This window comes from Delphinapterus leucas, chromosome 8 (genome assembly GCF_059928025.1).
Source record: "Delphinapterus leucas isolate spDelLeu-1000000601 "Yukka" chromosome 8, BTC_Dleu_Yukka2, whole genome shotgun sequence".
Classification (NCBI taxonomy): domain Eukaryota; kingdom Metazoa; phylum Chordata; class Mammalia; order Artiodactyla; family Monodontidae; genus Delphinapterus; species Delphinapterus leucas.
Window position 1 is genome coordinate 92379310 of NC_143136.1, and position 14005 is coordinate 92393314.

Consider the following 14005-nt stretch of genomic DNA (forward strand, 5'->3'; position numbering starts at 1 on the left):
TTTGGTTATTCGGGGTCTTTTGTGTTTCCATACAAATTGTGAAATGTTTTGTTCTATTTCTGTGAAAAATGCCAGTAGTAGTTTGATAGGGATTGCACTGAATCTGTAGATTGCTTTGGGTAGTATAAGTAATTTCAAAATGTTGATTCTTCCAATCTAAGAACATGGTATATATCTCCATATGTTTGTATCACCTTTAATTTCTTTCATCAGTGTCTCACAGTTTTCTGCATACAGGTCTTTTGTTTCCTTAGGTAGGTTTATTCCTAGGTATTTTATTCTTTTTGTTGCAATGGTAAATGGGAGGGTTTCCTTAATTTCTCTTTCAGAATTTTCATCACTAGTGTATAGGAATTCAAGAGATTTCTGTGCATTAATTTTGTATCCTGCAACTTTACCAAATTCATTGATTAGCTCTAGTAGTTTTCTGGGAGCATCTTTAGGATTCTCTATGTATAGTATCATGTCATCTGCAAACAGCGACAGTATTACTCCTCTTTTCCACTTTGGATTCCTTTTGTTTCTTTTTCTTCTCTGATTGTTGTGGCTAAAACTTCCAAAACTATGTTGAATAACTGTGGTGAGAGTGGACAACCTTGTCTTGTTCCTGATTTTAGAGGAAATGGTTCCAGTTTTTCACCATTGAGAATGATGCTGGATGTGGGTTTGTCACATATGGCCTTTATTATGTTGAGGTAGGCTCCCTCAATGCCTACTTTCTGGAGGGTTTTTATCATAAATGGGTGTTGAATTTTGTTGAAAGCTTTTTCTGCATCTTTTGAGTTTATCATATGGTTTGTTAATATGGTGTATCACATTGATTGATTTGCATATATCGAAGAATCCCTGCATTCCTGGGATAAACCCCACTTGATCATGGTGTATGATCCTTTTAATGTGCTGTTGGATTCTGTTCGTTAGTATTATGTTGAGGATTTTTGCATCTATGTTCATCAGAGACTTTGGCCTGTAATTTTCTATTTTTGTGACCTCTTTGTGTGGTTTTAGTATCAGAGTGATTGCTGCCTTGTAGAATGACTTTGGGAGTGTTTCTCCCTCTGTTATATTCTGGAAGAGTTTGAGAAGGATAGGTGTTAGCTCTTCTCTAAATGTTTGATAGAGTTCCCCTGTGAAGCCCTCTTGTCCTGGGCTTTTGTTTGTTGAAAGATTTTTTTTTTTTTTGCAGTATGCAGGCCTCTCACTGTTGTGGCCTCTCCCACTGTGGAGCACAGGCTCCGGACGTGCAGGCTCAGCGGCCATGGCTCATGGGCCCAGCCGCGGCATGTGGGATCTTCCCGGACCGGGGCACGAACACATGTCCCCTGCATCGGCAGGCAGACTCTCAACCACTGCTCCACCAGGGAAACTGTTTTGAAAGATTTTTAATCACGGTTTCAATTTCAGTGCTTGTGATTTGTCTGTTTATATTTTCTATTTCTTCATGGTTCAGTCTCGGAAGGTTGTGCTTTTCTAAGAATTTGTCCATTTCTTCCAGGTTGTCCATTTTATTGGTATATAGTTGCTTATAGTAATCTTTCATGATCCTTTGTATTTCCGCAGTGTCAGTTGTTACTTCTCCTTTTCCATTTCTAATTTTATTGATATGAGTCTTCTCCCTTTTCTTCTTGATGAGTCTGGCTAATGGTTTATCAATTTTGTTTATCTTCTCAAAGAACCAGCTTTTAGTTTTATTGACCTTAGCTATGGTTCCCTTCATTTCTTTTTCATTTATTTCTGATCTGATTTGTATGATTTCTTTCCTTCTGCTAACTTTGGGGGGGTTTTTTGGTTCTTCTTTCTCTAATTGCTTTAGGTGTAAGGTTAGGTTGTTTATTTGAGATTTTTCTTGTTTCTTAAGGTGGCATTGTATTGCTATAAACTTCCCTCTTAGAACTGCTTTTGCTGCATCCCATAGGTTTTGGGTCGTCATGTTTTTACTGTCATTTGTTTCTAGGTATTTTTTGATTTCTCTTTGAGTTCTTCAGTACTTAGTATTGTATTGTTTAGTCTCCATGTGTTTGTATATTTTACAGTATTTTTCCTGTAATTGATATCTAGTCTCATAGCGTAACAAATATAAACAAGCACCCAAAGGTTGAAGATTTCGCTTTAAGCCTGAGGACAACATCAATAGAAAACAACACACATAAATGCCCCTCATGAAAATTTGAAGTATAACATCAAATTCAGTATGTGATTCAGTCTTTGGGAATCTGAAAATAATAAATAGATATGGAAAACCATTGTTTCTTGATATGATTATAGAAATCGCATCTAATTTCTACAGTATAACCATTACATATAAAAAAATCATTAATTTATGGCTAGCAGCTATTTGATCCAGTCCAAAATGTCCATAAGACATTTGGTGCATGGCAAAAGCTCCTTGAAATTTGGTCCTAATCAAATCATGTGGCATGGGATAAATATGCTCATGGATGCTTTGGATAGGACCAAATATGAAGGACATTTTGGTGTGGAACAAATGTCTTATGGACATTTTGGTCAGGACCAAATATCTTGTGGGGTTAAATTATACCATTTTTCAGTAATAGTCACTTCACCAGCTATGAGCCTAATTGGAAGGTCAACCAAGGTAGGATTCTGTGCCCACAGAAATGTCTCCAATGCTTCCTTAATAACTGAATGCTGTCAGACTTGAGCTGGTTATCTACATTTTACAAACAAATATTGTCCTAAGCGGACTTAAGGGGCTATTTAGTGACCAGAATAAATAGCGTGCACTGGAAGGAAATGAAGCACATACAAACAAGGCACTCACCTTTTCTTCCCTGAGGATCGTGGCAGTTTTCATGGACGCACAAGCCCCAGGCTGACCAGGAAGATACTATACAGTCTGTAGAGCAAGGGATATTGCAGAGCTGAGAAGCTGAAGGGGCAGGTCCTAAACATAATGTATTTTCCACGGGTCTCGAGACTGCATGGATGGAAAAAAAAAAATGGCCTGAGTCACATTCTCTGAACATCCCTAGAATTTTTCCCATCTTTATTTGGGTGGCTGCCTTGTTCACATCAGCTTTACGGTTAAACAGATTATATGCAAACAAACTATCAACACTCTTGCAATATGTACTACTTAGCTCCACATTATTAGCATTTGGGGTGAGGAAAGGCAAGAAAAGACAGTGACAAAGGGCATGCATTTGAGTTTCCTGTTTGACAGAGTATTCCCTGGGAATCCAAGAGAGGACTGGAAACCTAGATAAAAATTATCTAGAGTTATGAAGTTTAAAAAATTAAGTGGCTTTGTGAAGTTCTAAGATGAGTCTATCTCGACTATACAAATGACTGGGTTGTTGTGAAAAATTCAAAATTGAACGCCGAGGTGGGGTGTTTACCATAACCAATCTACTGCTCTTACTCCCCTGAGGGGTGGACCTCCCGAAGACACGGAGGAAAAATGGTTTTTAGAAGAAGAAGAAAAATCAGGATCTGCAGTGGCAGAATTAGCCCCTGGAAGTCAGTTGCATTAGAAAGCCTAGCCAGAGGCACAAGGAGTGCCTGCGTAGCCACAGGAAATGTCAACTAGGAACCTTCCGGCTCTTCCTGGTGTGCACCTGCGCCCGAAGAATGCCCAGAACTGGGTCAAGGCAGGAGGAAGTAATCATCTATCCATCAGTGGTGCTCATCAAGTGTCCTCTCTATGCGGACCCATGCTGAGAATCATGAAAATACGCCGATGAAGAAGAAGACGGGCTCCTGATTCTCATGGAGATTATAACACAATAGGAGCTAGGATAGCGATACCCCAAAACGACCCAATAAAAGAACAGCCAAATGCCTGACTACACTTGCACAGAGTGATCCCACACTAAGCGGGTTTCGGAGCAATTCAGACTTTGTGAGCCAATGGTTTAAGACCAGACGGTTTTATCTTCTGGGTTGCCTTGTACTATGATTGAAATATTTCCTATATGTCACTTCCATCTCTTAAGCAGATCAGAAGCGCTTCAAAGATGGAGACTGGTATGAGACAATAGGGAGGTAAATCACCCCATCTACTTTACCTCCTCGCTCTTTACATAAGATGTGAATTGAATCAGATACAGATCGAACTAAATCACAGCTGTGACCAGCAGACTTTGAATGTAAACCAAAGCAAGAGCAAAATCAAAAAGATACTGTCATGAAGATGTTTTAAGCATCGGGGAAAGAAGTGGAGCGGCTTGAGGTGTCTATGAGGGTGAATGGGACAAACAAAAGCTTGCAAAGGAAAATGATAATAACGGTTTGTTTGCAACTAATTCTTTTACAGTTTACCAAAAGGATTTGACCTGACTTAAAATAAAAGACAGGAACAAAGCAAGGTTGCTAACGTAAATGTCAAAGCTTGCAAGCCATGTGGAAGAGACAGGCAAGGGAAGAGAGAGCAGATATTGGTGGAAAGTAAAGGGGTTTCCTGGGAAGGCTGAGGAGAGGTGATGATCAGAAATTGTGCTGAAGATAACAACAGCTGGGTGGGGAGGTTGGCGCGACCAGGACTGTGCATGTACATATGACACTGATGGACCACAGGTAAAGAAGAACCTGTGAGATGGGGGAGGGGTTTGCAATTCCTTCCCCAGGAGTGAGTAAAAGACCAACAAGCAGCCATTCACTGAGTACATCATGCATTCATTCCAAAACCACCGAGTACCCGTTTAAATTAAGCCCTATTGGATGGTGTCTGCTTTCAAGGAACTCTCAGTCGAGAAGGGTAAGTCAAGTAGCATTTTAACAAGATTGATGGAAAGAGATGCTTTAGAGTATTGTATAAATAGAAAGCTGCACAGCCAGAGGTCTTAAGGCAGAAGTGTGTTTCGGTCCAGGCCCATGCTTGGTTAGCATGTGTTCTCACAAACTCAAACTTTAGTTCCAAAAACAAAACCTAAGTAATGATGGAAAAGGACGTGGGGGCATGTAAACTGATTACCCTAGCTGTTTAATAAACATTTATAGTGCAGGCCAGGCACTGTTTATAAGCATCAATTCATTTATCCTGCATAACTTTGAGATATATACTATTATTATTCCTACTTTAAAATGGGGAAACTGAGACACACCTTACTCACTCGCTCACATTCCCAATTAGCAGGATTTGGAACAAGGTGGTCTGGTTCCAGAATCTGTGCTGTGAACCACTGCTCTGTGTGGCCTCATCAACCTACATTGCTAAGTACTTACCATGAGTTAACACTGTGTTAGGTGCTGAAGCTAGATTTGCAGTGAAACAGACAAGGTCACTTGTCCTCATGTAGCCTCTTTTTCAACGTGAGTTGGTACTAAGCATTCATGAGTCCATGAGCCTCAACAATAAGACTAGAAAGCCATTATTGCTGCTTCTCTTTCCTTTGCCATGGCTGTCTCCCTGTAACACCAGGCAGAACTTAAGTGTCTGATGATCAATGCTGAGAAGGTACCCCAAACGTCTCAGCTCCAAGACCCAGCAGACACTTGCTGTCACAGTCTCTGAACTTGAGGTTGGACCCTGCAGTTGAAACTGGTCAATGCACCAGCGCGATACCTAGGCTCACAGCAGGTCTGAACTAAATCTCGTTAGAAGCGCCAGAATGGCTTAACTGTCCAGAAGGTAGTTAAGCCTTAGGGTTGGTAGTGCAGTTGGAAAGAGACTGGGGAACTTGACATGAAGCTGCATTTGTCAAAGACAATGTTTTTACAGATATTATGTTTATTTGGCTTATTTTTGGAGGGCTGTTGATGATTATTGGGAGGTGAGGGGTTAAGTCCCCTAAGGTCCCCTTTGATAAATACTTAACTGTCAATCAACTGACTGTTTGACATTAGGGTTAATGGTACTAAGATATGAAATTAGGGAGAGACATGGTATGCTGGTGAGGAATGGGGGGATTTCCCTGGAGGCTACTAAGCGGCATAATTGGAGGCCCAGGGGTGGGAGTGAGGCCATTTGTCAGAGCACTCATGCCTCTTCAGCACCTGCTGCTTTGAAAGACAGTAGATCTTAATCCATGTCAATAAATTCTTACAGTCTCAGGGACATGTCTAAGATGCTTCATTTAGGCATTGAATCAATGGGCTTGGGTCAACTTTTCTCTATTTCAGCCCCCTGGGATACATTTGTTCTAGAAATAAATCATGAGTAAGTCACGAAGCACTTACCAGCTTCAGATCACTTAGGTAGTCAACTCCCCAAGAAAACTGAACATAGGATATCGCTACGCCTATTGACTCTTAGAGCTAGAAGGGGAGCTTTAGAGCTAATTTAGTTTAATTCAGCAATTTTACTGAAAAACTGAATTCCAAAGACCTTAGGTGGTTTCTCCAAGTTCACTCAGCCAGTCCAAGGCAGAGCAAGACCTGAGCCTTGTCCCTGGTGGCTGACTCACCTCCACCTGTTCCTCTTGGTTTTCCTTCCATGGAATGAAGGCATCAGACAGAATAGATGAGGTCATTCGTACCAAGCATATTTTGTTTATGAATCACAGTGACCACAGTGGAGGCAACCAGTGACACGACAGATCCAAGATATTCATGAAGGTTGCAGGCTGTTTAACCCTTTAAACAAAATCCAAATTCCGCTCCTACTTTATTGCCACTTCAATACTCCTTCAAGCTCCATCCCACACCTCCCTGACAAAGCAGGAGGTAGTGAGACCAAAATGTGCTCCACTTTAAACAACTGTTCTTTTATTTGTAGCTGTTCATGATGTAATAAAATTATCCTGGGAGGTGGGTGGGGTAGGGGGGCATACCTGAACCACCTCAAATTGGATGGTCTGGGTAGTTTGCTCTCTACTGAGCCCTCAATTCTTCTTGACCAAACTCCAGCCATGATGTCTGTGGGAAGAGAAGCTGCTTTTCTAGTCACCTGAAATCCTTTCTCTAGATATACCGACTGAAACAACTTTATTTCTATTTGCTAATAACTGTCTGCTCTAATGCAATGGATCCCTGCTGCAATCAGTGTACCTATTCAGTGAAGGTCTATGCTGGTCCAACTTTCTCCAGCTGCCTTAGACCATGTCACCTTGACACCTTCTGCCATTCCTGTGTTGACCAATTGCCTGAATAGGTAAGCAATTAGCCAAGGTTTTATAGGCTATTTAGGTTTTGTAGGCTGCAATGTTAGCCCCTATAAAGACCTCTCACGGCCACAAAGTGTTAAAGACACAAAGTAACTTTTAACTCAGATCAACTGAGATCACTACATAGCAGTAGCTTTCTAAAGCTAGGGAATATATTACAGCCTGATAAGTGATTGCACATATGCAGTAGTCATTAATGCTTTGAATATTTCGGTGCCTAACCTGGAATTTTTCATTTGCAATAAGAAATTATTAAATTGACCTGCCTTACAAGAAATGTGCAAGTCTGCTACTAATCACCTTAAATAATGAATTACTCCATGAACAGAATGCTAATTAACAAAGGGGGTGGGAATATGCTGGAGTTGATACATTTAATGTTAAAGAAAAAACTGTTCTTAATTCTAGCAATGTGCACAGTTCATGATTTTCCTTAAGGACAAAGTGATTTTAGATGAACATACAAATTCCATCGAAATGATTTGTAATTAAGAGGAAAAATGCCTGTTGTTATCATTAGCATGTGACCACCACTGTAAAGAAAAATGAGTGCCTTCACATCTCCTCCTCTGAAACTAAATCAAGCTCTGATCCAAACTAATTTGAGTCAACACAGAAATAAGTTGACAAAGATTCAATAAGAGTATATTACCCCACCGCCCCTACTGCTGGCCATTTTGTAAGATCTAAAGTTCAATGTCATTTAATGCCTCAAAAAGAAATTAAATGGAAATTGCATCATCATCATCAAAATTAGTTAATTATAATTAATAACTAGGTACCCTCTGTATTTTATTTAAAAAATGAGTAATGTTTGCTTAGAGTAAAAAATGTTATCACAGGAGCCAATGGCATTTTCTTGTTTTTTAATATGTCTATTATCAGATGAAACATCAAATGAGTCTTTAAAAATTTAGCAAGAGTTTCAGGTAATTCTGCCATGGCGTAATGGAACTCAGCTTTCCCTCAGAACAGAAAGAAAGATCTTGATCATGGGCAAGAAATTAGTCAAACATATTGATTTTTTTCCAGTACTTTCAGGGAGGTAGAGATGAAAAGAAAGTAAAGGTGATGCTACTTCCTGGGAACTCTTAAAACCCGGATGATTTTGCCTGCTTTCTATCTTAGGGGTATCTGAGAACCCCTGCATTCTATCTTCAGTTGATTTTACATAAGGTATTTGATTTGCAGAAAGACATCAGCCTTCACAAAGAACTTAGACCAAAAAGTTATACTCACTTCAATTTTCCAAATCAAACGCAGGCCCTGTCAATCCCAAAGGGAATTCTCACTCAAAACTCAGAACCCCCTCGTTCCACAGGGTGTCCAGGAAATCATAATATAAACAGCAATTGCTCAGAGTTAATTCAAAAATAATGAAAGAGCCCACTTATGTAAAAATGCTGCTTTCTAAATGGTTTTTGAGAAACAGTATTGCCTCTGGCATATGCATTTAGGGAGCATACTGACTTGGCAGAAATTCAATCCACCTAACTGCTGAAATAAATAGGCTTCCACAAACTGAAGGAGTCAAACGGTTGAAGGGGAAAGATAAATAATATTACAGTTTTAACCAGAAAGCTATTTTCCTTAAAGAAGCTTCATGTATTATTTCAATTGCCTTTTGCCACTGGGATTTGCAAAATAATGCATCATTCTTTTAACTTAGTGGTTAGAATAATAGCAAATATGTCTTCTAGCACTTATAGGCAGCTTAAAGAATTAAATCCCATCTCATCCTATTATATCTAATAAAGCTTAATTTTAGCCATATTGTGACTCTCTTGGCAAAGTACTGTGCAATACAGTTTGGCAGGAGGATGTATGTACCATAAACATAATATCTAAAAATAATCATTTCTAATTGCGGGAATTATGTGAAATTCGGCCACATGTCAAAAAATTTTCCAAATTTCATTCATTTCACATAGTGAATTCGAAAATACCTACCAACTAGTGATTTCTTAATGCTACCGAGTAACAACATGATAAGTAAAGATGGAAAACAATATTCAGAATAAAAATGGACAAAATAAATGAAGTATGTATTCAGTTTTAGAAAGTAATTAGATCAATATCCAACAATTACAAAATTAGGGGAGAAATACAGTAGCCTTCAGACCTATATTCATATATTTCTTTATGATATATTCTCTCCTCTGCTCCTTTTTTTAATTAATTTTATTGGAGTATATTTGATTTAGAATGTCGTGTTAGTTTCTGCTGTACAGCAAAGTGAGTCAGTTAAACACACACACATATATATCTTCACTCTTTTATAGATTCTTTTCCAATATAGTCATTACAGAGTACTGAGTAGAGTTCCCTGTGCTATACAGTAGGTTCTTATTAGTTATCTATTTTATATATAGTAGTGTGTATATGTCAATCCCAGTCTCCCAGTTTATCCCTCCCCTCCTCCTTTCCCCCTTGGTAACCATAAGTTTGCTTTCTACAGATGTGATTCTGTTTCTGTTTTGTAAATAAGTTCATTTGTACCATTTTTTTAGATTCCACATATAAGTGATATCATATGATATTTGTCTTTCTCTAGCTTACTTCACTCACTATGACAATCACTAGATCCATCCATGGCACTCCAAATGGCATTATTTTATTCTTTTTTATGACTAATATTCCATTGTATATACATACCACATCTTCTTTTGAAAATTTCTTTCTGATCGTTTCTCAGACTAGTGATAATTAATTAGGAAAATGAATAAGTGAACACTATGTCCCCTTCTAAAAAATTCTTAAAGAGAAATAAAATGAAAAAAATAGGTTTAAAAATATCAGTATTAAAGGCCAAACCTCAGAAAGGTAGGTGTTTTAGGGGAAAATGAGGAGCAAGGTGGGTGTTTCTGATGTGATTCTGAAACGTACTTAAAATTATTACTGGGGCTTCGCTGGTGGCGCAGTGGTTGAGAGTCCGCCTGCCAATGCAGGGGACACGGGTTCGTGTCCTGGTCCGGGAAGATCCCACATGCCGCGGAGCGGCTGGGCCCGTGAGCCATGGCCGCTGAGCCTGCGCGTCCGGAGCCTGTGCTCCGCAACGGGAGAGGCCACAGCAGTGAGAGGCCCGCGCACCGCAAAAAAAAAAAAAAAAAAAAAAATTACTAAAAGTTTGATGGAGAGGATGAAACTAAATTATAATGATTATTTTCATCTTAAAATTTAAGATTAAAGGGACTTCCCTGGTAGCACAGTGGTTAAGAATCCGCCTGCCAATGCAGGGGACATGGGTTCGAGCCCTGGTCAGGGAAGATCCCACATGCTGGGGAGCAACTAATCCCATGCGCCACAACTACTGAGCCTGCGCTCTAGAGCCCGCAAGCCACAACTACTGAGCCCACGTGCCACAACTACTTAAGCCCACGCACCTAGAGCCCATGCTCCGCAACAAGAGAAGCCACAGCAAAGAGAAGCCTGCGCACCACAACAAAGAGTAGCCCCCACTCACTGCAACTAGAGAAAGCCCGTGCGCAGCAACGAAGACCCAATGCAGCCAAAAATAAAATAAAAATAAATAAATACATTTATAAAAAATAAAATTTAAGATTAAAGTCATTCCTAAGTTATTACCATGAGTTCACAATAAGCAGCCCACCCCTAGATTTTCTTAAAGAGCAAAGGATGACCAAAGAAGCCATTAAGGCAACTTGGAACTTGGAGAAGGAGGGCTGTAAAGCTGACCCTCCACTGGGTACACATAGCGTCACTAGCCCAATTCTTTTTCCTTATCAACCATATCCAACCCATCAACTGAGGAAAAACAGAGGTGACCGTAAAACATCCCTAAGTCCATTGGGCAAGAATTGGAAAGAAAAAGGATATTTTAAAAATACAAAAAAAAAAAACGTGGTTGAGATAGAAATGTGTCAGAGAGCAGGGACAGGGAAAGGGACACGGAACAGGAAGATCTGGTAAGAAAGGTCAGAAGGTGGCAAAAGAAAGCAGACCTAAGTCTCCCAGACTTCAGTACCGGTCACAGGATGCCCTGTTACTCCATCAGCAAGAAGGGCCTTCATCTGATTTAGAAGGTCTGATTTAGGTGGATATAGAAGGTGGATGTTTCAACCCGGGAATAACTCAATGGAAATTTTAAATAATGGTAATGAGAAGGGGAAGTCCATGTTCTCTGAGGTGACACAGTCCTCCAAGAACATCACAAACTCCAAAGCTTAAAGCCATTCCTAAGGGGCCACAAAAGGGGAAATATGTGGTGATTACTTAAGAGAGCCAAGAAAGAACTATTGCTCTCTAAAACAAATATGCGCACCATCCTGTTTTTAAAGGAAGGGAAAGAAAAGGGCTCACTGTACCTGACAGCCTTGTTAGCATACACTGCTTTAAATCTGCAAATTGTTTTAGACTGAACAAGTTAACTTGACTTCAAAGGAAGGCTCATGGGATTCACCAGGTTCCTAAGTAGTGAGGGGAATGAGACACCACCTAAAACATTTTTAAATGCAGAATAGTTCACTCTTTTGTACGAGAAATTGCATTATACATTTTTAGAAGTAACACAAAAATTACAAACCAAAACCCCTGCATTGCAAAACTGGTTGAAAGTTCTTTTCCTCCCAGGCCTATTCATATATTACAAGTCGTACTTTCTATAGCTCTTCACTATGTCAAGGCCAATATTATAAAGTAGTAGCTTCCCACTTGGATAAACCAGTGGGGTCTAAGGTAGATCCAACTCAGAAGAACTGGGTCAGGACTGGAAAGGGGATAGCAGAGAGTGCAGTAAGGACTTATATCTTCAAAAATCTTTATGATTAACAGGTCAGGGAGTCAATGTTCTGAATAATTTATTGAGTATGATTTTGCAAAGCCAATTGGCCAAATATCAATACTGTCATTAAAATCCATTAAACTGAAAGTCTACCAGTACCTGTGTAAATTGGGCAAATTGTTTAGCAACTGATCTTCTGTAAAATAAAGAGACTATCCAATGTTTCTCACCTTTGTTGTGTTATCTCCTCCCCAAGGAGCATTTGTAAACATTTTTTCCCTTATTTTCCCTTTTTCCCCTATAACATTTTCACACCACAAATATACTGTGTGTAAGTAAGTTTTATACACATACACTGTATATGTAAAAGGTGTAAGATTTTTTTCACCCCAAGAACCTTTTTTTGTCCCCTTGGGGGCAATATCATCTCCTTTGGGAATGCATGGACTAGACCACATATTGACCTTAAGTTTGTAGACTAAGCAATCTACAAGTATATTCTGGTTCAATTAGCAAAATATTCTATGAGACAAGTACTACTAGTATCTCCAGTTTCCAGTGAGACAATTGAAATTTTAAAATTCTGCCCCAGCTTCTATAATTAGCAAAAGCAGAGGCAGGACCTGAACCCGGCCAGTGTGATTCTGGTTTTCCCTTTTCTTCACCATGTTAGACTCTTCCAGCTCAAGGCTCTGAAATTCTTGAATTCAGTGCACATTTTCATGGCTGTAGGTTGGAACCTATCTTTTTAATTTGACTACAGTGCTTCTCAGTACCTGTGTTTTGCTTGAAGTCGGAATCTACATGCTGAATTTTTTTTTGCAATAATCAGGAGATAATACATTAACTGGTATGATATGTTATTCTCTGGCAGAATTCTGATGCATACAGACAATACAGACATTTAAAACAGCTGAAATGCTGTAGAATTTTACAAATTTTGTCTTTTGTTTAGACAGTAGTCAAGTTATTAAAAAGCTGTCTTGAGAAGTTGCATACTCCAATTTTTTGTACATTTAAATATATCATCAGAGCAAAACAGGTTATAATATCAAAAAGACAGTGATTTATGTTTTAAAATATTACAGTTGCTTTCTATGAAGTCTTAATTTGAGAGAAAAAGCAACAAAAATAATGAGATAATTACTTAATTTTAAAACTCAATTAGATGATTTTATATTAAAAGCAGTGTGGATGTACTCATAGCTTATTTAAATACAAATAAACATTAATTCTGAAAGTATTCCTACGTATTTTTAAAAGGGAGGGTGAACTGAATTTTCCAAAGTAATATAGATGTCTTTATATCATAAAATGAGATACAGCTGCACGCAACAATTTTTTTTTTTTTTTATGTTTGTATATGTGTTTTTTTTTGCGGTACGCGGGCCTCTCACTGTTGTGGCCTCTCTCGTTGCGGAGCACAGACTCCGGACGCGCAGGCTCAGCGGCCATGGCTCACGGGCCCAGCCGCTCCGCGGCATGTGGGATCTTCCCGGACCGGGGCACGAACCCGTGTCCCCTGCATCGGCAGGCGGACTCTCAACCACTGCGCCACCAGGGAAGCCCCTATGGTAAAATGAGAATTTTAACTGCACAAATATTTTATGAAAATCTCATTCAACCAAAAGCAGAACTTCTAGAAGAATCTATTGACAGTACATTCATAGTGGAAGTTGTAAAGAAAGTAGGGAAAGGAGCTGCTACCCCAGAACAAAGTCTGACAAATGAGAGGTTATCTTTGGCAGTGTAGACATGACAAGAGCACTGGCAGAAAGCAATCTGAATGGGATTAACTGAGATTCTGTCCCCTACAGTCCTATTTAGTGGCAGTATATAGACACTATTTTTCTAACCCTCAAACTTTTGATTGGCTAAATATAGTATGGTTAACATAAAAAGAAGTGAATTGTCCTAAAGAAGGAGAAGAAGGAGAAGGAGGAGGAGGGTATGAGTTTAAAGAAGAAAAAAGATAAAGAAGCCACCAAAGAATAAGAATTTGGAGGAGAAAATTGAGGCAGAACACTGTGCCTAATGGCCCAATGAGAAATGCTACTGAGTTGAAGAGTATGATGTAGGATATGTCTCTTCATTTTTTTCTTCCTCCAAATCTTCAGGAAAACATCCATTTCTCATTAAATCATTGTTTCATTGGAGCTCTGTTTGGAGATGGCGTTCAGAGACTGAGCCTTGTTCCAAG

General features: G+C 39.3%; 1 protein-coding gene across 1 annotated transcript in view; it reads right to left on the reverse strand.

The window, feature by feature from the left end:
- Positions 1–14005, reverse strand: part of THSD7B (thrombospondin type 1 domain containing 7B) — a 758467-nt gene that overhangs the window by 490359 nt on the left and 254103 nt on the right. Inside the window, exon 5 of the mRNA XM_022569631.3 lies at positions 2783–2938. Coding sequence (XP_022425339.2) covers positions 2783–2938 — 156 coding nt within the window. The remainder of the gene's footprint in view (positions 1–2782; positions 2939–14005) is intronic.